This window comes from Falco biarmicus, chromosome 5 (assembly GCF_023638135.1).
Source record: "Falco biarmicus isolate bFalBia1 chromosome 5, bFalBia1.pri, whole genome shotgun sequence".
NCBI lineage: Eukaryota > Metazoa > Chordata > Aves > Falconiformes > Falconidae > Falco > Falco biarmicus.
The window spans coordinates 45,386,411-45,410,325 of record NC_079292.1 but is presented as its reverse complement, the minus strand read 5'-3'; the positions used below and the strand labels follow the sequence as shown (position 1 = coordinate 45,410,325).

Here is a 23,915-nt window from a genome sequence, read left to right as displayed (position 1 = left end):
ACCGTGGCCCTACACCCGCGTCCTTCGGGGAGGCCGGAGAGGCGGTTTCACTGCGCTGCGCCTTCACCCAAACCGGCGGAGCCTCCGGCGGAGCTCCCCGAGCTACCGCCAGATGAACCGGTACGGCGGAGCGCGGAGGGGCGGCAGGAGCGCGGCCGCCCCCCCCAGCCACCACCGGGGGCTGAGGGCCGGGGCCCCGGGCCAGGTGCGGCGGGCACGGCCCCGCCCGCCACGGCCCCTCCCGCGGGCGCTGATTGGTCCTTTCGAACGGAGCGGCCGGCGCGGCGCGGGGTGGGCGGGGGCGCCCTGGCGCGAGGCGCGGGGGTATCGCGGCGCGGCGGCCGCTGCAGCTGTGGGTGAGTGGGGCGGTGGCGGCCCGGGCCGGCCCGGCGCGGAGCCGGGGAGCGGCGGCAGCGGGAGGGCAAGGCAGGGCGGGGCGGGGCGGCGGCGGCATGGCGCGGCTCTCCCCGCACCGGGAGGTGCGGTATCCCGGCCCCGGGCCGCGGGGAGGGTGAGGGGCGCCCAAGCAGGGGCGGGTCCGGGTCCGGGTCGCGCCTCGCGTGGGGACCGGGGCGCTGCTGCGGGGTCCCGCTGGCGCCGGTGCCTCGGGCGCGCAGCTCGGGAGCGGCGGCACTCGGTCAGCAGCGCCAGTCTGCAGGGGCAGGGCTGCAAACGGGCTGAGCATCGCACGTCGCGGGGAGCCCCGTGCCGCGGGGATAGACCCCGGTACCGGGGTCTGCTCGGTCACACCCCCCGGGGCCGCAGCGCCTGCCCGGCCGGGTCAGCCGCCCTGGCGCGGGTGCTGGAAAGCGAAGCGCTGCGGAGCTTCTCTGGGGAGGGGGGAGAGACTTTGCATAGCAGCCTTCAAACCAGTCCCTCCTGTGCCTCACGCCAGCGTTTGAGGGTGCAGTGCTGCTTCTGTAGGAAATCTGCCCTAGTGCTCTGGGCGAATATTCTCATGCATATTGCTTAGTAAGCCCAGAAACGTCTGGCTCCTGTCTTTGCCCAAAAGCTGGCTGTATTCCACGGATGCTGTGTGTCACCTTTGGCATAGTGCCAGATCAAGACATGGGAAAAAGCACAGGGATACTTGTAGGACCTATAAGGGATAGCTGGTCTATGCATTTGTAATTCTAAGTGCACTGGGTGGATCTTTCGTAATTAAGATGAGACTTCATTTTTAAGTCATAACAAATTTTTCCTGACTGTGGCCAGCCAGCAGCCTCCAGTCTGGGCATCACGCAATGCTCCCTTCAGTGTTGCTTGGCTGGAAGAAAGGTGGGATGGAAATGGGAGGGAGAGGAGAGTTTCTCTGTGGATGTGAGCAAGCGGCGAGAGTAGCATGTCCCGTGTTAGCCAGCCTCTCCCCGAACTGGATGCTGCTGTGGTAAAGGAGCTGTCTGCCTGCGGAGATGCCGTGGTTGAGATGAAGTGCTCCTCCCTGATTTCAAGTGGGTTTCTCTGCCCTGACAGGTGGATCCGGGCCCTTTGCCACCCTTTGGAAAGGGAGAGTGGGCTCGTTACCACATGCTTGTGTGCACTTTCACAGAGAGGTGCAGAAAAGCAGTCCCCAAGGAGAGCAGTCAGCATGCCTTAGTGTAAAGAGTTGGTTGCCACCTTAAAGCCCATCACCTTGGACTGACTAGTCTGGTTATTTCTCTTTTGTGCCTCTGAGGCCTCCCCAGGGAAGCAGAGCTCCTGCTGACTCAGTAATGCAACAAAAGGGCTCTGTAATTGCTGTAGCAAGGGAGAGAGTAGCACTCCGCTCCCTGTATGTCTTGTTGTGTCTATCTCTTTTCTTCGGCATGTCAGGTTATGTGTACCAAAAAAACTCTTGGCTATCCTGTAGTAGGTTTTAAGAGATAGTGACTTGACAGCTTCTTTCATTTCAGAGTGTTTAAACACCTGGATTTCAGTAGGTACTGTCAAGACTAATGTACAGTTTCCAGCTGCTTGAGGTTAGTCTGTTGTGACTGGCTTTGGGTGTTGATGGAATAGAAAATGATGTGTTATATATATATTAAATATACGGTAAAGATGTAAAAGTGTTTCTACCCAAAGTTTTTTTTAATGAGTCTGAACCCAAGGCTTTTTAATGAGTCTCTGAATCCCTTAAGGTTTCACTTAAGCTAGGTCAATGGGTGCTTCATTTATGTTTTAGGTATCTGTGGAGTTGTGGATTTTGTTTGTTTGTTTCTTTGTAAATTCTGCAGTCAAGTAAAATGGCACTTACACATTCTGTAGCACAAGTTGAACTGAGTCTAATTAGTGTGGTGTGTCTTGCTGGTTGGGCCCCAGTGAATGATCCATAAAACCTGATACAACTGATACTAAGCAGCCTATCATGTGTAGCATCTAAGAGCATGTGTTTAGCACCCTGAAGTATTTGCGTAAAGTTCTTTAGTATTTGCTGACTTTGCTGTTTCTCAGATTGCCTGGAGGCAAAGTTATGGGCATCTCTGAAGAGCAGAGGCAGACTATGGTCTTACACGGCTGCCTGTGTGGGTCGTGTCCCACACCACCTTTTCCTGAGAAATGTCTGTCCCTATGCCACATGTCAATAGATAGGTACGTTTTTCTCATCTCACTTTCTTAATGTCGATCCATAGCTCTGGTCCTTTATCAGAGGTTTGGAAGTCGGTCAGCCGAAGGCAGCTCCTGCTTCCCGCAGTGTATCATCTGGTGCTGACCACTCGTCTTGCAGTAAATCAGTGTTGCTGTATTGATCCAGTTGTACAGTGCTACGAGGCAGTGTTTCTCCTCTCTTCCCATGCCATGGAGCCTGTTGGCAGCAGAAATGAGGTGTTTTCTGAGAGTGGTGCTGGTGGTGGGGGACCTCTAGGTTTGCTGAGCTTGGAGCTGGGCTAGTTGCCCCCCTGCTTGGGAAACACTTGCAAGTTTCTGGTGCTTCCCCTGTTTAAAAGATGCAACAGGTAGAGAGCTCTCCTAGGGACCTTGGAGATAGCAGCTGGCCTGGAAATGGGAATGGCATGGCCTGAGGCTATGCATGGGACACAATACAGTACATTTTCATTCTAGGGTCTTTGTTTTTCACAACTGTGATCCCAGAACACCAAATGCCTGTTGAATGAAGGTGAGTTGATAAAATTGGCACGTGTAGAAACTGATGTGGTTCTAGCTGGAGCTGCATGAATTCAGTATCAAATACTTGTTTGTTCATTATGTACAGCTTTTTGATGCAGGGAACCCAACTGGTTTTAGAAGAAGTCAGATTTGGTTATGACTCTACCTGGTACTGCAATATTCACCTCACCACAGCACCTTCTGCACTTTTGCAGTCTGACTACTTGAAGGTGGCAGGCTTCTGGCTCTTCTCATCCCATGCCTCTCCCAGTAAGTGATAAGGCTACATTAATCTGTATTCCCTGTGATCTCAGAGCTGGGCTGTTTGGGATCTGAAAATGGGTAACTGTTACTAGATTAGTTTTTCAACTCAGAATTTGTGCAGAGTACTCTGTACCATCAGAAGGGTTTTTTCTTAAGTGGTGTTCAGATGCCCTGGTAATAAGTGAATCCATTTGACTTTCTAGAGAGCCCTTTGGCCTATGGGCTTACAAAATAACTTGTTTTAGAAGAGCAGGCCCTTGAAGTTCAAGTGCCACAGTTTTCCTCAGTCTCATCTTTTTTTTTTTTATTATTTTTCCTTTTTTTTTTAAACTACTTTTTGTTAGGCATGCCACAAAACTGCAGATGCTGAGCATTCCTGTGATAGCTGCTGCGTGAATATTTTGCTTTGTTCGTGTTTTGAGTGCTCCCTGTGAATTAGGCTGCCCTTTGTTTTCCCTTGGCAGTTAGTACGCTAGAGCTCTTGTTAGCCTATATGGAACTCCTTATTTTAATGAGACCAACTTCTCTACTGGCTGTTCTGCTGTTGTTTTATTTATTTTTTTTAATCAATGAAGCCTCTTACTGTGACTCTCTTGGGACAATAGCTTTCTTATGCTAAAGGAAAATGTATTCCCCTGGACAAAGCTGTGGGAAGCATAACATGCTCATTAGTAATGCTTGGTATATACCCTGCCCTTTCCTTGTTCATTCATAGAAGGAAAAATGACATCAAGGAGAGGATGTCTCTTCTTTCTTTTTTTTCTTTCCTTTTTTTTTTTCTTTTTTTTTTTTTCTTTCTTCCCTAGAAATAAAAGAAAGGGAACAGATACCACTTGGAGTGTCTCTGATAAAGTTTGAGAAGTGGTAGCAGTCCCGATAAAAGGAAGTGGCTTCAGCCCAAAAGCAAACAAACTGGTCACTTGTTTGCTGGTGGTAGAGGTAAGTTGTTTGAAATGCCTGATGTGTGGTCCTGTTTAGCAGGAGGGAAAAATGAGCAGGGAAGAGCACCATTCTGCTTTCTGGATAACAGGAAGGGGGAGAATTTTTACAAGAATTCGATCTTCTGTGATGGGCTATTCAGCCTTATTTATCGGAAAACCAAGTTGTGTAACAAATGGAGGAGGGGAGAAGAATGCCATCTATGTGTAAGGCTTAAACATCTGGGACAAGAGAGGGAAGTTCTTTATTTTTAAAGGAAAACAAATGTGTTAAAACTGTGTGACAATGTCTGCAATCTGGTTTTCAGCTTAATCAGTTAAGATGAAGTTTTACTGCTACTATTAAGTAATAGAGCAAGAAAGTTGTTTTTAACTGGCTTCAAGGCATAGATAGGTGCATTTTGAGGTTGTAATGCCCTCCTCTACCACTGTGGAGAATTATGCTGAGGAAATTCCTTCTGGCATGTGTGTATGCAGCCAACGTGGTAATACCACACGTCTTCAGACCTGGAGCCTACATGGAGAAACTTACTGATCTGCAGCCCAGTGTAGTTTGTGCTGGGTTTTCCGATGATTGAAGTAATTGCTGGAAAATAATGTGTTGGCTTTAGGAGAGAAAGCATTGACCCAATTGCCTCTAAAACTTTTCTTAAGGATAGTTTTGCTAGGGAATTGTCCTAATAACCATATTGCTGCAATAGTTAGCAGCATTCTGTTGAAGACATAGGGGTGCACTAACTGCCTGGAAAGTCAAAATCCCAACAGAAATTAATAAAAACATTGATTTCTCTCATGTGTCTATGCAAGAAGAAACCTCACTCTTCAAAATTATTTCCTTGCTTTAAGGTTTTCATAATCTTCAAAGTATTTAATGTAAACCAAGGTGCATATATGTGTATGCCGTGTGTGCAAGATACACTTGTGATAGCTTGGAAGGAAAGGGTGAATGCCAACATTGTTAAATCCAATAATGGTTTGAAGTCTTTATATTTCTCTTTGGCAAAGTAAATGCCTTACAGCTCCTTAAAATCCTGCAAACTTTTGAGTCTTATATATGCACACGAAATTAGTTGCTACTTTGTGCTGTAATAACTGCTGCTTTATTTAAGGGCAGAAACTGAAGTTGACCGAGTACTGGATCAGAGCCTTAGGTACTAGATGCTTCCCTTTCCCCCTCCATTCACAAAGACTCATTCTTATTTTTCCAAAACAGCACTAGTAGGTTTTTCTTGGGATTTTCATGAAAGCAGGAGGGACTGTACTAAAAATTCTCTTCTCTCTCCCCAGGGGTAGAAACTAATGTAAATGCAGGTGACCATGCAGAATGCAGTTCAGGTAATCTTTTAAATCCGCCTTTTGTAATCTTTGTGTAATCTTTGAATCCTTTATAATACCTTTTTTTAATGCAAAAATCTATCCTGAAGCAGATATAATGCTAGAATCCCCAGAGTTATCTCTAGTTAAAAAAAAAAAAAAAAAGCCAATAATTTTCCCATTCTACAAATGGAGCAATATGATAAGATAGATAACCCGGTGTTATATCAGATAGGTGATCCTTTCTCTTTCTGTGTGCTGTTACCTAAGAAGGTTTTGAAGTAAAAGCTGATATTGAAAAACTTGCTTGATGATTAAGAGGTGGTTTTTAAAAACCCTATATTCTAGTTAATCACTTAAATATAAGTGTATTTTATACACACACAGAATGGAAGGAAAGTAGTTAAGAATATCAGAAGGTTTCTGTCTTTGGGAATGAAATTTCAATTGCTCCTTCCCTTGAAAAGTAAGCTACCTCTCAGTTTGAAAATACACAGTCCTTAAGAGAAATGCTAAGGATTGGTGATCAAAAAGTGTGTTATGTTCTTGCATAGGAATATATTTCCTCTTTTAATGTCATGATTTAAATGATTTAAATATAAAATACTTCTGAAATTTTTAATTAGATAAATCAGTAGTCTGTAGTAAATTACGTGATAAACTGCAGATTTCATTACTTAAAATGTGTTGAGACCCCCCCCCCCGCAAACATGTTTTCTGTATTTAATATTCAGGAAAGTATGTAATTTTAAATCCAAAGGAGTCAAGAGAATGATTGAGTAGTACTTTTGATGCAGGAGTTACTAATGAGAGCTGCGCCGCTCATGATTACTGTTGTGTTGGCTTGGTCTGTCTGAAGGGGAACAAACGCTTACTCTTTGAATAATAGATCTTTAGTATAAGTCAGAACTGCAAGTTTTTGTCATCTGACTGGAAATATTTGAGCTTGCTGTCTTCAGCTTACCGAAAACTTCTGCAGGTGTGGTTTGGCGATGACCTTCCCTTAAGTCCTCGAAGTCCTCTGACTCCCAGACATGGGCCAGGCTTGGCAGATGTGTGCCTGTATGACCAGTGGATATCTGTGCGGCATGAAGCAACCTTGGTGCCTATGCAAGAAGATCTGTCAATCTGGCTGTCTGGCTTGATGGGTGAGGTTAAAAATAAATCACTCTAATACATTTCAAGGCGCTTTCCAATATTCCAGTCAATGCTGACAATGTATATAGTACTATTAAGATCTGGTGTATTTGAGCCTGAATGGCTAGAACTGCATTAAAATGCATGCTTGGTTTTGGATTTTATTAGCTGCCACCTCTTAGAGGTAGGATGATTAATCATTCTAATTTGTATTTCTGAATCTTGTTCACCTAATCAGAATTTCATTAAGTGGATATTTGATTTTAGTTTACTTATATACTTGTAGTAATTTTCAGTCTTAGTTCGTATTAAACTTCTTTACCTTCTGTGGAGTAACTCTAATATTAGCCTTTTTTTTTTAGGGATAGAAGTCAAAGCAGAACAACTGCTAGACGAACTTGATAATGGGGTACTACTCTGCCAATTGGTTGGCGTTCTTCAAAACAGAATTAAAAAAAGTTGTAGCTCAAATAATTTAAGGGTGAGTCATATGGTGAGCTTTAATACCTATATTACAAACTGTTTAACTGCAAATACTAGTAAAAGGAAAGCAGATGAGTGAGGCTTCCCAAAGTAGAGTGGTCTGTGTGCTGTTTATCCAGAGACTGATTAACAACAGCGTGGCTTTACAGATGGATCAACTGGCCTCATGCAACAAATCACCTATTTGCTTTGTTAATTAAATCCTAAGGCCCTCACTAGGTTTTTGATCTGATTTCACTAGAAGTCTTGCCAGAGAAAAATCTAGTCCAAAGCTGGAGCTTGTTTCCCTGACATCGGTGTGGTTGGTAACAAGATACCTGTTGGCATTTGGTGGCATGTTTTATACCAGAAACTGGCGGCTGAACTCTAGTGTATAGGTCAGCCATGAAACTATCCAAACTGAAATGTACCTGGAGGTGGGCTTTGGTGGTTTTTGTTAGAACCAAGGCTGAGTTGAAATGAATCTGAAGCAACTTCCAGTCTGTGTTTGTACATTGAAGAATAGTGATCTTTTGGAGTATAAATCCATGTAACACTGGTGCAGGTAGCACATGGTCAATGCACAGGTACCCCGTAAAGCTACAATAATGCCTAGATTTATCAAGTAGTAGATTACTAGCTAATATGCCCTGATTAATAGTGTTTTCCCCTGGGGGCAGGAGGAATTGTTTCACCATATCCAGACCATTTTTTGGTGTGTTTACCTTTTACTGTGTGTCTAGTAAAACAATAGTTTTAAATAATGGATACTTACCAGTTAAGTAATTATATTACTTATATGAGAATTATTATTAATTGAGGGAGACAAACCAGCAGGTTTAGGATGCCAAATGGTATTTATACAAGAGCCATATAAATGCTGCAAATCCTTAGGGTTTTTTTAAGAAGGACATCATGCATAGCTTGGGTATCTTTGAACTGCTTTTCTAGTTTTGAAGATACCAATTTAAAAACAAATTACTGAATTGCTTTAAAGGAAGCTGCTCCTTGCTCCCTTCTCATTCCCTCTGCTCTCTAGAACAGGCTCTAAAATGTTGAAATCTGGCAGCTAAGTATAGTTTAGTTGGTTGGGGGTTCTCTAGCTGTGCTCATACTGCTGCTGAGAACAGAGCTTGGGAAGGGAGAATACATATCCAGACCTGTGAAACGCCAGTAAGACTTCTACCCCAGCATGTGGGCAAATGGGGAAGCAACTGTATGGGCAACTTTGGGAGAGGCTGCAGAGCTACGGATTGTTTACTCAGTGAGTGTTCATAACCATAAGGTGGGATACCTTCTATGTTAGTGTAGCTTTTTTAATAGAATACATCGTGGGTTGAACACAAAATAGTTACTAAACACTGATTCCGTACTCTGAATTTAGTGAGGTTTTTCCTTTGTAAATATGCTTTGAAATCTGTTGGCAATGTTGATGTGCATAATGTACTTTTTTTTCTTTTTCTTCCCTTGCTAGAATTTTCCTATGAGAAAAGTTCCGTGTAAGAAGGACGCTCCATCAGGATCTTTTTTTGCCAGAGATAATACAGCCAACTTTCTTAACTGGTGTAGGGCCATTGGAGTTGATGAGACTTACCTCTTTGAATCCGAAGGTTTAGGTAAATCTATCTTTTTGTAAGACTTGCATTGATCTGTATGTGGATAACTATCTTGTCAGGCACATCTCTTGTGTGTAGCTTTTTGAAACCTTTGTCATGACTGTGCCTGTCTCATGCAAGCTATTAATGTTTTTTTTTTTGTTTTAAGGCAGTGTTCAAGTAAAAACCTTGACAAATCAGTTCAGCGATTGCTCTGATTTGCATGATGCTTTTCCACACTTGTAAAAGTTGCTGTGTGGGATGAAGAGGGCAGTGACAGCTCTGTGGCAAACCCACGTGTTTTCCTTCAGTAAAAGGCTCGCTGAGAAACAAAGGAGAAAAGTGTGGTTTTGCTTTCTCTGTGCGGAAAGACTACAGGGCCATGGAGTCAACTCACACTAAGATCCTTTATTTGGTATTAGAGCTCATTCTTGTTGGAGAAAGCCCTCAGAATAATGCATTCACGACTGCTAAATTTGGTAATTGCATCAAGGCGTTGTGCCTGAAGTGGCAACAGTCTGTTGGTAATTAACATTTACTTCAGGACCTACTTGACATGACTAAACCATTTGTGTTTTCCCATTTAATAAGATAGTTATAAAAATAAATATTGCCAACTGCGTGTATGCCTGCCCCAGTGCAGTCTGTCCCTTACAACAAACAGCTTCTAGACTGATACTTCCAGATGGAATCAAATTTTTTTGACTGCTAATTAAGAGGAACTGTGCTTTCATCACATGGTAAATAATGAAATGCTCTTCTACCAGCTATTATGTCAGTAAAAATTAATTAATACAAACCTTTCTGTGGCAACCAAATACTGGGGGTTTTTTTGGTGGGTTTTTTTTGTGGGTGTTTGTGTGGGTTTTTTTTTTAAAGGAAAAACATCTGCCTATAGCATAATAGCAGAAGATTGCAAAGTACCTTTGTTTTCAGTAATCAAATGAATTTGTCACAACATTTCCTAGATTTTCTTGAACTCTTTTTGCCATTTAATGCTGTTTAAATGGGAGGAACTGTTTTCATTAACTGCTTTTCTTTTAAGTTCTCCCTGCTAGTTGAACTGGTTGAATCTGCCACACGGATGGGCCCTGCTGGCCCCTAGAGGTTTTAAAGTGATAAGAAAAAAGGCCCATGCCTTCTGTACTGGATAAGTCCTCTTTTAAAATAGTTGAGAAATCATTCTCATTTGCACCTGTCTCGTGATTTGACTAGTGAGTGTATCTTTTTTTCAGTGCCATGAAATACAGATGAGCAGGAGAACTGAGCTATAAGAAAATTAGGTTTATTATTTTTTCACTTCAACTTGTATGAATTGCATTGCTTAAACATCTTAGTTTCTGTAAGTGGATGGGTAACTAGAACCTGTTTATCCTCCCTGAGATAAGCAGACAGGATTTCCTAATGCTGTGGCTTTCACTCATAGCCAAGAAGTGTTTTGAAGTCTGTAATTCTTGACACAAGCTTGCTTTGTGGCATAAATACGTTCTGTGAGCCTTTTTGGCAGTTGAAATGAGCAGACTTGCAGCCTGCTTGAGGAAACATTCTTTCCACTGATGTTCTCCATCAAACTTTCAAGCCACTCTTTATGAATGAAATAGGGGAAAGACAATTTGACAATTGTCTTTTTCCCATCAGATACATATAGCAGCACCACCACCATAGTGTGGATGGATGTGAAGGAAATAAATTCAGTGGCTCCTGAGGCAGTAGAAGGGGAGAAGTAGCTATCATAGGATGCCTTTTGACAGCAAGCCAAAACAAATGTCTTGATCACTGCTGGGATATATTTGGATTTATCTCTTCTGGATTTACGCAAATTATACCACTTGTGTTACAGCTGAAAAAACCACAAAACCCAAAAGATTAAATGACCTCTAGTACCTTTTAGATTATGGCTATGTCAGGTTTCTATTCTATATTTGCCCTTCATAATCAGATCTTTTAAGAAGTATACTTACAAACTGGAGTAGATGATGTAAACAAGAACACCTGACTTCATACTTGGCTTATGCTTTAGGAAACACTTTGGTCTTATTTAAAGCAAAGTTGTTTTAAATATCAATTTAAACATCAGAAAGATGTTAGATTTCATCTCTAAATATAGAGCTAGCTTATTAGGTTTCTCTTCAGAGTGAATTTCCAGTTTCTACTGAATATTGTTACTGCATGGTGTGAAGAAAGTCAGACTTTTAACATAAATCTTGCACCATGTGAAAATTGTATCTACAGCTTTTCCTGTTTCTTATACTTCTTGGTGGTGGGGGAAAGAACAGTGCTGTGTGTGTGTTGATGGGAGCTGAATGACATCTCTCCCAGCCTTTGGTTTCCAAGTTATTAGGCAATAGTTCTAGCTGGCTAAGAAAGCACAGGTTTGTTTTCTGAAGCATCCATACAACTGTTCTTAGAACATGTTGAAAGCATCTCAATTTTGAGGCTTGTATGGGGACAGAGGAGGAAGTAGTTACTTGTGCATGAGAATTTAAACTATTTTCCTTCTCTGTTCATGGCTTTGTTTCTTTTTCTTGCACACCTAAATATGGAAGTTTCGAGAAACCAAAACAGACATTGATTTCCTTCTGCCTCTTCCATTCTTCAGTGTGACAATAGAAATAATTAATTTTTTTCATTTCAAAGTTGTCAGGATAATCCAGAAGATCTGCCAGTCATCTTCATAGCGTTTGGTTATCATTCCACATTTCCATCTCATTGCTCAGCTCTCCTGACTGTCATTTAGTGTGACTATGCAATCAAGGCACAGCTGCTCTGAACTGAGGGGTACAAAGCAGCCTCGGCATTGGGCACCAGCTGGGTTAATGTGGGCACGGTCTTTGAGAAGCATAGCCTAGTGCAAAACTGCATGCCACTAGCAGATCTGAAATAGTGTTGCTTCTTTTCTGTGATCCCAGGCAATATCTGATGTTCAAATTTGAGTGCTTGTCTCTTAAGCCAGTGTCATTCTCCTCCTTCTTATGGTCAGGGATTTTGACTATCCTTTTCTGATACAGCCTCACAGAGATACCACATTCTGAAGAAAAGCTCTGGGTGGATGGGGCAGGAGGTGGGGGGCTGGCAGAGGGTGTGTGTGTGAAATGAGAGTATAGCATGGGGTAGGTGAGCTGCCGCTGGCAAAGTGGTATCTTCTAGTGGAACTGGGTGAGTCTGCCACATGGATGGACCTTGCTGGCACCTAGAGCTTTTAAAGTGCTAAGAAAAAAGATGTGTTGCTTACTGAAATGATAACAATCACCCAGGGTGTTCTCTCACAGACGAGGGTTTAAACTACTTAGGCAGACTGGCTGCATAGCCATCCACTTGCCAGCTAGGTCCCTTGCAGTGTATCCCCTGCAGTTGTTCTCCTATAGAGTGTGTGTGTGCCTATCTGTGTCTGTATGCACAAGCGTGAACAGACGGGCTCTGCTTTCCTATTTACAGTTGTTGAATGCTTTTCATCTTTAAGACAGCAATAATGTATTTGGCGATAGGGAAGCTCTGGGATCTCTTTTATTTCCAGTTCACATCAAAAAGGAACAGCATAAAACTAAAAAAAGCGTATTTCTCTTAGGGGGTAGAGAAGACTTTGGTTTCAGGAGTGCCAGGATGGGTTTAAACTCTTTATGGAATAGAAAATTAAAGTTGGAAAGCGTATAGTGCTTTGTCCGTGGTAATGTAGCTTGCCTCTGGGTGGAGTGATGGCAAAGTTAGTCACCTATTCCTTGTCTTTCCTTCTCCGTATCTAATTGCACGGGCCACCCCACACTGAATATGTGCTGTAACTCCCTTTTATTCTCTTCCTTTTTAGTTTTGCACAAGGATCCAAGACAAGTATATCTTTGCCTGTTGGAAATTGGGCGCATTGTATCCAGGTACATGTCTACACATGCTCCTAACAAGAAATTGAAGAACATATTCTATTAAGTAAAAGTTAAGACAGAGTTACAACAATCTGCAGTCATTAAGTGCAGTGCAGTAGATGTTTGTTCTGCACAGAAAGTAATGAGTAGCTTTTCTAGGACATTTGTACAATGTGAGTACTTTTTCAAGTATTTGTCAGACTTTTCATGAAGAAGAGGTGGTGATCCATACTGCTTTTTATAGTTGTATGGTTAAATGCTACATTCAGCTTATAGCTATGTGTGCATCTTGGAAGATCTCACTGAACATGAAATACGGTTTTAAGGTCTTTTCTATCATTCTCTAAATTTAGACTTTAATGTATTTCTAGTGCAGAGCTGGAAGCTTTAAGATAGTTTATCTAAATTGGATGTGACTTAAATCGTGTAGTATTATCGATATTTTTACTGCCTTTTCTGATAGCTCCAAGACCATCTTAGGGAGGGCTTCTACTAGAAACACAGAGCTGCTCCTTCTTTTTCTGGATTATCAAGGCAGATGTTCCTCTGACTGATTTAGTGCTTTTCCCTGTCAGTCAAGCCACTCAGAATCTGTTTGTTTTCTTTAGAAAATTAGCAATTAAGCTCTCTACTTTTGTATTTGAGGTATGGAGTTGAACCTCCTGTGCTAGTAAAACTAGAGGAGGAAATTGAGCTAGAAGAAACACTGCTGATGACCTCTGGACCACCATCACCTATTAGCACAGCAAAATCATGTTGTCACCATGGGGAGCTACATGAAGCAGTAAGTACTACTATTTATTGTGATAGAGCTTTAAATCAAACTCTAAGTTTAGTACTTATATGATCTGGCTCAGCAAGCACAGGCTTTTTTTTCATCTAATACTTGTGAGCCTCATTAAAGTGCATGCACCTCTCTAACTTCTTTTTTTAAATGTAAGCAAAATGCTGTCCTATATGTTTTGGAGTTAATGCCTCAGTGCATATAATTTGCCTTGATTCCTGTCCCTGCCACCGTTGCTTCTTTGAGCATAAAAAATACTCTTATTCAGTTTTTCTGGTGCATCAGTATTCTATGACTGCAACATGCTTCTCTTCAATTTGATGTTTTCATAAAACTTCATCAAATGTTAAATTAGTGTTTTTCAAAAGTTTTATCAAAGCCTTTACATAAAATGTGTGTAGCTGTATCAATTGGAAATGAATATGTATGCAGGAAAGGAAATTATTTGTACATGTTGTGAATTGGTCCAAAAAAGCTGATGAACAACTCTCCTATTTTGCTTAAAAATGCATGTTGAGGCTTTACAATCCATTTATTTTAAAGGTCCTCTGTGTTAAAATATGAAACTTTCGCTTCTTTGGGAATGTCAGCCACCAGATCCTTGCTTGCTCTGAAAACTCACTGTTTTTCCTGCTTGGCAGTAGTTTTGACCTTCTGTTTTGTTAAGTTTCTAAGTGGCTGTAATAGACACATATTCTCTAATCCTGTACTTATTTGGGACTACCTTTCTCCTTTTTTCAGTGGTTTCCTTCTTTGGTGTCACACAGAAGGTAAATTTACAAAAGCCTTACAAAAAGTTAGGGAGAATGCTGAGGTAGTCCTGGCTCAGGTGTAGCAACAGATTTGGTCACAGGAGAGACCCAGGCACTTGTTTTTATTTCTAGACACCATAACAGTGTCTGTACAAGGTTGTAGTTGGAATTGATGGTACTATGCATAGTGTTACGGACAAATCTTAAAAACAAAAGTAGAAATAACTTAAAATTGAAAAAATCATGACAATTGGATTGGAAGAACTTAGAACAAACTGTATGTACAAATTCTTTTTCTTTTAATCTTCTGCATTTTGAAACTCTATATAGCTGAGTTTTCTTGTGAGGGAATAGAATTCTACTGTTTTCTTAGATTATGGAATGAAGATTTCAGTATCTTTTCTTGTATTAAATACCTCAAACTGTTGAACACATGCTTCTGTTAAAATACTAACAAATGCTTTCAATTTTTAATAACTAGGTTAAACATATAGCAGAAGATCCTCCCTGCAGTTGTTCCCATCGATTTTCAATTGAATACTTATCAGAGGGACGTTATAGACTGGGAGATAAAATACTTTTCATACGAGTAAGTAGTTTCTTAGAATTCCAATTTATATTCATAATGGGGAGAGAAATGCTTTTAAGTGGAATATCTCATTTTTATGGAATTGTTTTAGAATTACAGAATGATTTATGTTGGGACACCACATCATCCAATCCCCTATTCAAAGTAGGCATAGCTACTTAAATCTTACAGCCATTGATTTTACAACTACACTAAGTTAGGTAATACTTTTCTGTGGTGTTTCTAAAATTTCAATAACAACTTGCAATATAAATAAGGCTAATGCTATAAAATATACTGAGAACGTTGCTCATTCAAAATCTGGACACTTGGGGTTTATCATTTACGGGATAGTTGAACACACTCTTCAGCAGGCATAAGAGTTTGTGTTAGGACAGCTTCCATGATTTGAACACAACCCGTATCCAGGTCTCTGGATACTGAATAAAGATGCTGACAGAATGGTTAAAATGTCTTCTGTATATATGCTTTCATTATTTCCCAATGCATAACGACTGTCTCTGCAGGAGAAACTATCTAATGAAAGAATTGGGAAGGATAAACCTTATTTATCACATAACTTCTTTTTTTTAAAAATGTTTCTCTGACTTAAAATAGGACTTCCTTTCTTAAAATTTTTATAGATGTTAATGTAAGTTGAAGACATAATGTTGCATAAAACAGGATCGAAATTTCTTTTGTTCTTCTCCTGCTCCCACCCACTCTTCCTCCATTCTCAGATGCTGCATGGCAAGCATGTGATGGTACGTGTTGGTGGAGGCTGGGACACTCTTCAAGGTTTTCTGCTTAAATATGATCCATGTCGAGTGCTTCAGTTTGCAACTCTGGAACAGAAAATCCTGGCTTTTCAGAAAGGGATCACCAGTGACAGTGTCCCCAGCTTATCAGCTAAAACTCAGGAGCCTCCTCTTATGAATCCAATGTCAGCTGTCAATATGTTTCCAAAGCAACCATCAAAACCCCCTACTCCTGTTTCAGCTCTCGGGGCCAGTGTCAAGAAGGGTTTATCTAAGCGTCCTCAGTCCCCTGCCCTGTCACCAAAAGTGCTAGTGCCCCCATCCTCCACAGCCAAGTCATTGACAGTCAAGTCCAAATTACAAGGGTCTTCAGCAACAGGCATGCAGTCTCCTTTCAAACCATTAGCTGGCACCTTAACGAAGTTGGAGTCTCCTGCACAGAGCTCACCAGCTTCTGCTCCTTCACAGCCTGCAAGCAAAAACTTTCCATCTGCAGGAGCAAGGATGGCTCTCGTTCACTCTGAGACATTACGCAAACGTATTCGGTCCCCTGATGCTCCCAAGGTGAAATTTGCCCCTCCTCAGGGCTCCCCAGCATCAACGCTGCATCCTGTCCTCTCATCCTCTAAAAAACAGCCACCTCACTTGCCTGGGACAGCTGAAACGATGGCTTCAAAAGAGAAGCACGTCCCTGCTAAATGCAAGCCTGTATCTGTCACTAAAACCAAAGTGAATTCAGTTGCTCCAAGGGCTGCTGGGCTGCCTGTTACAAATCTGCGTGCTGTTGCCAAGTTTGCACATTCTCAGCAGCTCTTCACAAAACCTCCTTCTGAAAATGCTATTCAGACTTCAGGGACTGGGTCTCAGCATCCTCAGAAAGCTCCACAAACAGCTTCTGACCGGGCAAGGAACCTGAAAAGTGCTTCAGTCCTAAAACACTCGGCTTCTGCACCTTCCCTTGTAGTTAGCAAAGCATCAAAGTCACCACCTACGCTGGTGTCTACAAGCAAAAACATATCATCGGCTGTCAATAAGCAGCCAAATGTCAGTAAACCCCGTCAGGTTGGACACACTTCTTCATCCAAACCTCCTGAACGTACTCCCTTATCTGTTGTACGGCTTCCTCAAACTTCAGCCAAAGCAGCAGTGACCAAAAAGCCAATGCAGCCTTCCGCAAAAGGTCAGCCTTCGGCCCAAAACGTGCAAGCAAATGAAAGCTTGGCCCCAGCAGCCAAGAAGCCTCTCCCTAAGGGAAAATCACCAACAGTGTGTAACAAAGGAATGCCTGGTGTATCAAAAGGTCCACTTACAAAGAGCAGGCAAGATGATCACTATTTTGTTATGACAGGGAGTAAAAAACCCAGAAAGTAAACTTATTTGTTACTTTCTGTGGAAGTATTAAATTTTGTTCAAACGGCCTCTTGTATCTGCTATGCTGAGGACAAGGAAAAAAGTTAAATAACACTACCTTTACCATGAAATATTAGGTATAACCTACATTTTGTGGCATAATTTACAGTAAGAACTGTATTTATTTTGCAGTTTAGCAACTTCTGTTTGGATATATTTGGAAGTGAGCTTGCTTGCTGTGTAGCGCTGTGGAATAGAGAATAACCCTGTTTGCTGCTAGCCTGACCCACTGCGGGGAAGGTGGGAGAGAGGAAAGGGGAGCTAGGGCTGCTGCTTTTGCTGCTGCTCATTTCCAAGGGAGCAAAGCCTGCCCAAGAAACATCTGCTCAGGGCAGAGCCTGAGCCATTCTCGTGGTTCTGGCACATCTGCATCAGGGCCCGTGGCAAGCGACAGAGCTATGCATAAGCTGTAAGGTTTCTAATACCTCAAACAAAACTATGATTTTTAAGTCACCAGTGTCCCAGAACCCAGTTTGGGTCACCTGCGTGCATTCAAAAGAAATCTCTAGTAATGTTTAGATTTGACAGCTGCTGTTACCAGTGTTGCCTGTGCCCCCTGTATGCCTTAAAGCGGCTTCAGCTGGCTTGGAGTTGGAGCCTTCTGGGTTTGTGTTAAATTGGACATGGAAAATTGTAGCTTTGATTGCTTACTCTTGTTGTGCCTTAGCCTCTCAGATTCATGACAGATCTCTTCAGTGAGTAATGCTACTTTTAAAACCTTGGGCAGATAGCCTTAGCTTAGTTCATATTCAAATCTGACTGTAAGTCAGCCCAGTCTTTCCTAGAAAGCTCTTGCTGCACGGAGAGAAGCCTCCTAAATTGCTGGGAGGGTGCTTTCCCTGGGGATAGAGCCCCAAAGCAGCTCCTGCTCCGGTAATACAGAGCTGTGAGTACTGACCTGCACTGGCAGAGCCTTACTGCTCTGCAGGAGTGGCCTTTACATGTAAAACTGAGTTGCTAAATACTTTTTCAGTGCAAAGGTTAAAATTTTGTGGGCAGTCTTGTTCTGCAGTGGCCTTTTGTTTTATTTATGGAGAACTTCTTACTGGCTCTCCTATATTACTTTCTGGACATGATGAGTAATTTTCTGAGGAGGTAATGAGGGGCTGCATTTGCCTTTAAACATCTGAAAGCATCAGAAAGCTATACACTGCTTACACTCTCAACTCCTGAAGGCTTTCAGTGGGTTAAACATCTGTGGTGCTCAACACCTTCATCCTTAACAGAAGTAAGTTTCATGGTAGATTAATAAAAACTACTGTCCTTGGGAGTAGCATTGTTTGGGCTATTTTGGGTTTAATGAACAGTCATTCCTACAAACACTGAGGAGCTCTCAAGGTCTGTGAAGAGACACTGCTGACTTCCATGGACCATCACTTCTGCTCTCCGTTCCCAGGATATTTACTTATGGGCCAGAAAAGAGATGCATGGAAACTTTAGTTTCTGATGTTATATTTAATAAATACATTTTCCCCTGGAACTGCAGTAAGCAAGCATCATAAACTGAATTCTCCTGCGCAGGGGCAAAGTCATTGAGCTGCCTTTCTGAGCACCTTGTTAGTTTTTTTTATTTATGATTCTATTTATGCATATCTACTGTACAATACTGCTTACAACCTGGTGGGAGTAAACAGTAAATACCAATATCCAAACTATATGAGGAAATCGTATCACTTTTAATAACATGGACACAAGTCCCACACACAAGTTTGCATACAAAGTTGTATGTTTGGAGAAGGCCTTAGGCTTACTTGTTTTATAAATACACTAGTCAAAGCCACTACTGCAAATGTTAAGAACAGTATTGACTAGTGGACTGCTTTCAGGTTTGGTAAATTTGGCACACAATGTCATATACTGAAAGCATTTTACCATAGATGACTTGCTTTTGATTTCAGGCTTCCAAATAACGAGCCTTGATATGCTATATCTCATGCAGATTAGCAGCTGAATTCTTGGGGTTTCTTTCTGTGCTGAGTCTGGCTGAGCTAGAGTGAATTTTCTTCATAGCAGCCCATATGGTGCTGTGTTTCAGATTTGTGCCTAAACCAGTGTTGTAACACACTGATGTTTTGGCCTTTGTTGAACAGTCCTTGCACAGGGTCAAGGCTTTCTCTTTTTTTCCTGCTCTGCCCTCGCAGCAAGTAGGCTGGGGGTGGGCAGGAGATTGGGAGGGATGCAGCTGGGGCAGCCACCCCAAACTGGCCAAAGGACTACTCCATACCCACCCTCAGCAATAAAAACTGGGTACAAGAAGAAGGCAGGGGGTGGGGTGGAGATGTTGGCTTCCAAGGTGGCCATTGTTTGCAGACTGCCTGTGGGAGGTAGTGAGTGATGGCCTTTGCATCACTTGGTGGTTTGTTTTTTGGCTCTTTTCTTCAGTTATTAAACTGCCTTTAGCTCAGCCTGTGGGTTTTCTTGCTTCTGCTGCTCTTTCCCTTGTCTTGCTGGGGAAGGAGAGGAGAGAGAGTGAGCGAGCAGCTGTGTGGGTGCTTGGCTGCTGGCTGGGGTCAACCCATAATACCTTTTGAACTGTTTACGAGGTTTTTAGTAGTAATTTAAACACTGAGGCTCTTAGATCTCAGTGTAAAGCTATCTTAACATCTACCTTTTTTGAACTATAGCTTCAGGGAAAATTATGCAGATGGCTTTATCTTTGTAATCCATTATCTCATTTAATAGACTGAATTTTATGGTTCAAAATGAAATAAAAAGCATAAGCTTTTACAGTGGAAACCTTGACCACCTGTTAAGTGTGGGTAGACTTGGTCTGGTTTTATTACAAAAATAGTGTATTTGAGCATGGTCCAACTTTTGTTAATATTGCAATCTCCCACTTCATAGTCATGTTCTAACTACTGGGTGTCATGTAACCTGCGGTAAGCCAAGAATAAGATGTAACAAAGTACCTCCTAATGGAAATATATACTCTTTTTGCAATGTTTACATTGCCAAATAGCAAGTCTAATCTTCAGCTTGTATTATTTTCTGTGAAGGAAAGATAACTTGGAGCAAGAATCTGAATTCTCCATGTGTTATTGATGTCCTTCTGTATGAGTACTTATTTTAAATAAATATACACTCTATGGTTTTTATGTGCACACTTCTTTTCTCTACTGTTGTCTTTTTGCGGAGAGGGAAATAATGTATTCTAGAAGGCTTGGTTTTGTTCTGCCACTACATAAATAGTAGCTTCCATCTCAGGCTATTATAAATACATAAATAGCTGCTTCTAATCTATTGCTTTGTTTAGAGTTCAAGGCCTGTCTGCTCTGATCTTGATTTCAATACGACTAGTTGAGTAAAGGGGCTTCCTACTCTTTCTTAGCTGACAATGTGCCTGAGTAGTTTAAGATACACTTCTGAGTTTTATTCTTTACAGCTCTACTTGAAATATAAAGCTGCATATAAATATGAAATGTGTTCCATGCTTACATCTTGTCAACAAACTTTAGACCAACTTCTGCATCTGTTGCCATCAGTAACAGAAACTTACTGGTTTTATTGGGAGGAGAATTGGGTCTTCTCACTGGAGTCACCTAATTAACTTTTTTTCTCCTTATTTGATTTTAAAAAAATGTTTTAATACCCTCAGTTCTCAGCCTGTTCCAAATTGGCTTTAGTTCCTACCAGTTTGATGCTGGTGCCTAATCATATAGATATATTTCTCCTTCCACTTCAGCTTTGTCTAGTAAGTGCATCCTTGCAACATCTACCATACTTGTTCCTACAAGACCAGGCTCTGCAGAGATGTTAGTTACAGCTTCCTTTTAAGAGGTGGTGGCTTTTTGACTGGCCAATAAAATAAAAAGATGGGCAATAAAATAAAAAGACAGCCCAAGAGTCTCTCGGGTAAGTATCCTAACCATTGAACTACAATATCATGCCTCCTCATCACAGGCAATCTTAAATCACTTACTGTCCACCAGTAAAAGAAGATATGGAAGATGGTTTTTCTTCCTACTCCAAAACTGCCTTCATTGCTAGTAGGCATTAACATTCTGGTGAAATTGCATGTTTTATTCTGAATGAGGATAAAGTGAGGTCTCCTCCTTCCTGGGTTAGTGTTCTAGCCTTTAGACCTTAACAGAAAAGATGGTATCATTCACACTTCTTATGGGTAGGTATATAGGACTGTATTCACTTTTTCCAAAAAAAGCTCACTTCTAGTAACTGTAGTCCAAAGCCATTCTTCTAAGTGGAGAGGCATTACTGAAGTCTTAAGGTCTCAAACTCCACTGAGGAGTGTAATTTCAGGTTGTGGCCCTGCTCACAACTAGGCAATGGGAAGTGCTTGTTCCTCTCTAAACCTATAGGTGCATCAAAATCAGCCCCTCTGGCACATTCTAGGTGCTTAACTTAGAGCTCCAGCTACTTACTCCCACGTGGAGTTCCCAGCCTGGGGAAGCTAGGCTTTTCCATTTCCTTTCCAGAGTATATTGCTCAGTACAACTGTCATACTCTTCACTAAATTATCCATACTTTTCTAGTAATAGTGTGGCTGTTATGTTGTCTTGTACTTAACAGATTTCCTACAGTAGTCACCAAAATGCTCTATTCCTCATTAAGATACTGGAAGTCTGGCTGTCAGACAAGTACAGTTCCTTGTATTGTGACAATTTACTGCAGGTACTCAACAAAAGTTAATGATTGCACTTGTTGATCTTAAAGCTCTTTTCCAACCTAAATGATTCTATGATTCTATAAAAGTTCAGCTGTTCAGTCAACAGTTCAGTTTCTTTCTCCCTCTTGTTGTTATCATGATCCCTTTGTGGCCCAAACAAGTCCAGATCCTCTGTGCTTTGTGGGTTTTGTACATCTGACTGCAGTCTTTTTGGATCTGCTCTTTTGAAGAGAAGGAAGAAAGGACACTCGAAGTTGCATCTTGATTCCCTTTACTTGCTAGCCTTTAAGCTGGAGAAGCGCTGCACAGAATGATCCTACTTGTCACTGCTTCAAGATAGCGTGAGTTCGGTAAGTAAAGATTAAGATATGCTTCACTCAAACCAGATTCCCTTTGGTACAAGGAGAAATCCTTATAATAAGCTGTTAATAATTGCTTCTGGAATGACAAGCTGAATTAGATCCTGTTCTTCATGCTGGACAAAGCGTATCTAGCAGTGATTTGTACTGTACTAAAACTTGAGGAATTCTAAGCATATTCATGTTAAAAGGTCCCATCCAAGTCACTTCAGTCTAGTTCTTTCAGCTTGTGTAGGTCCCTCGTTTGAGCCAGCAGAATTGCTTGCTTCCATGCCACTGCTATCAAAGTCCTTTGGTAGCCAGTGGTCTGTCATCCGTTACAAGTGTATGAACTGGATCCAGTACCTTGAGTACATATTCCAAAACTATATTGAAGCAGGCAGAAAAGTTCATGTGAAGCTGCCCATCGATCTTTCTGGGTTCCCCACCCCACCCCCCACCCCCACCCACCCCCCCGCAAAGCCCTACATACTTCACATGGTGAAATTTGGCTGGGCTACTAACGGGTGTTTTCCTTAAAATAGGCAAAACCAACAGAACCATCTTGTAGGCAAATCCTGATCAGAATGAGATGAGCAAAAGGCAAAGGCCATCCAAATGGACTTTGAGCCCCATAGGAAGATGCTGTGAGATGGCTAGAATGTACCTCACCTAGGACTGACAGCAAAAAGCTCAAGAAACAGCAGGAAAGTCACTGAAAACTGTAGCCTTAAACTTTGTTGTGGCTGATACAAGGGCCCTGCAGAACTGGGCTGCTCTGTGACACCTCAAGACTTCATTCTCCTTTCTATGTCAGTATCTGACATAAAAGAAACCCCAAAACAGCACCATATACCTAGTAACCTATGGAAAACTCCTGAGTTTGGATGGTGAAGTACGCATGCATGAATGCACAGTAAAATATGTATGCAGTTCAAAGAATTTCAGTTATTGCTCACCAATTTCACATATATATATATATATATATGCATACTTACATACATATATTTGATAAAATTAAAGGCAGCTTTCCTTCTAAAACTTAAAGCAGCCATAGCTTCAAATGTCAAACCATACAGCTCCTTCTCTGTTTGCCTACAGGGAAACCGAAATCTGTTTGTCAGCTGAAGGAGTACTATGGGGCCATCTGGTGTTTATGAATTTAATATAGGCTACTCCACCAATGTAAAACCTTTAACTTACTCTCTTAAAATCCACAGGCAAACTCTCTCTCTTTGATTCAAACTAAACCTTTTAGCTAGCAAAATCCAGATGTGGCATGCAATAAATAGTGCAAGAGACATTTTATTTTCTAAGACCTTTTCATTTCATGCAAATACATTTTTGAAAACCTCCTTTTTGTTATTTTGTTAAGAGCCAATATTGAGGATCACTTCCTCACTGAAAGATTGAAAAATAAATTGTGTGAAATGTAAATAAGCTTGACACTCATATATTTCAGACCTCTTAAGAAAAAGTAAAACATTAAAATATTGGAGAGGTGAGATCTGCTCACAGTACAGATCTAGCCAGCCAATAAACCCCATTAACTCAGAAATAAATTTTGAGGTGTAGCATCTGGTGGGAATACCAGCAGCAGATGGCTTTCTAGTTGCGGAGGGGAACTGGTAACGTCTAGATGTTGTTATGGCACTTTGTGCGTACTGCATTCCAGGTGGAAGAAAAACTACAGGACGGAAGCAGCTGGCGATTTCTCTGAGGAATGTAGCTAGGCAGAAAATACTGACAGATTGGTTGTGCTAAGAGTTTTTAGGAGGTAAGGTTGCAGCATAGAATTTAGATACCAAAGTGGCCTTTAGAGCTGAGTCAGAAAGTGTTGTGCAAAGCTGAGGTCCTACAAAACAAAGCCAAACTTGCATGTTTCCTCAAAAAGAGACCATGTTCGCACAGGAAAAGTAGCATGCATTAGTATTTGTCAAAGTACTCAAACATGGCACCTTGTAAGAACCTTGTTAAGATCAGTTACATGCTTATTTGGAGTGTGAAAACATATGCTTTAACTGTATTGCATT

General features: G+C 41.6%; 1 protein-coding gene across 4 annotated transcripts; it reads left to right on the top strand.

Annotated features, from left to right (window-relative positions):
• Positions 1-302: 302 nt before the first annotated feature.
• GAS2L3 (growth arrest specific 2 like 3) lies at positions 303-20,023 on the top strand. 4 transcript variants are annotated; one of them, XM_056341330.1, is made up of 12 exons: positions 303-356; positions 3,040-3,094; positions 3,191-3,354; positions 4,155-4,287; positions 5,574-5,621; positions 6,580-6,748; positions 7,100-7,218; positions 8,674-8,815; positions 12,597-12,660; positions 13,294-13,432; positions 14,666-14,773; positions 15,493-20,023. In XM_056341330.1, the coding sequence occupies exons 5-12, from the start codon at positions 5,592-5,594 to the stop codon at positions 16,879-16,881; spliced, it is 2,160 nt and encodes a 719-aa protein (XP_056197305.1). In that variant the 5' UTR covers positions 303-356; positions 3,040-3,094; positions 3,191-3,354; positions 4,155-4,287; positions 5,574-5,591; the 3' UTR covers positions 16,882-20,023. The 4 variants fall into 4 exon arrangements, with proteins under 4 accessions (XP_056197305.1, XP_056197307.1, XP_056197306.1 ...); XM_056341331.1 differs by having other exon boundaries at positions 317-356; positions 3,204-3,354; XM_056341332.1 differs by lacking the exon at positions 3,040-3,094 and having other exon boundaries at positions 307-356.
• Positions 20,024-23,915: the final 3,892 nt, after the last annotated feature.

Coding starts and splice junctions, on each gene's coding strand:
- GAS2L3 (XM_056341330.1), top strand. CDS start 5,592: ATGCAGGTGACCATGCAGAATGCAGTTCAG. Junction 6,749..7,099: donor CTGGCTGTCTGGCTTGATGG/GTGAGGTTAAAA, acceptor TTTTTTTTTTAG/GGATAGAAGTCAAAGCAGAA. Junction 8,816..12,596: donor CTTTGAATCCGAAGGTTTAG/GTAAATCTATCT, acceptor CTTCCTTTTTAG/TTTTGCACAAGGATCCAAGA.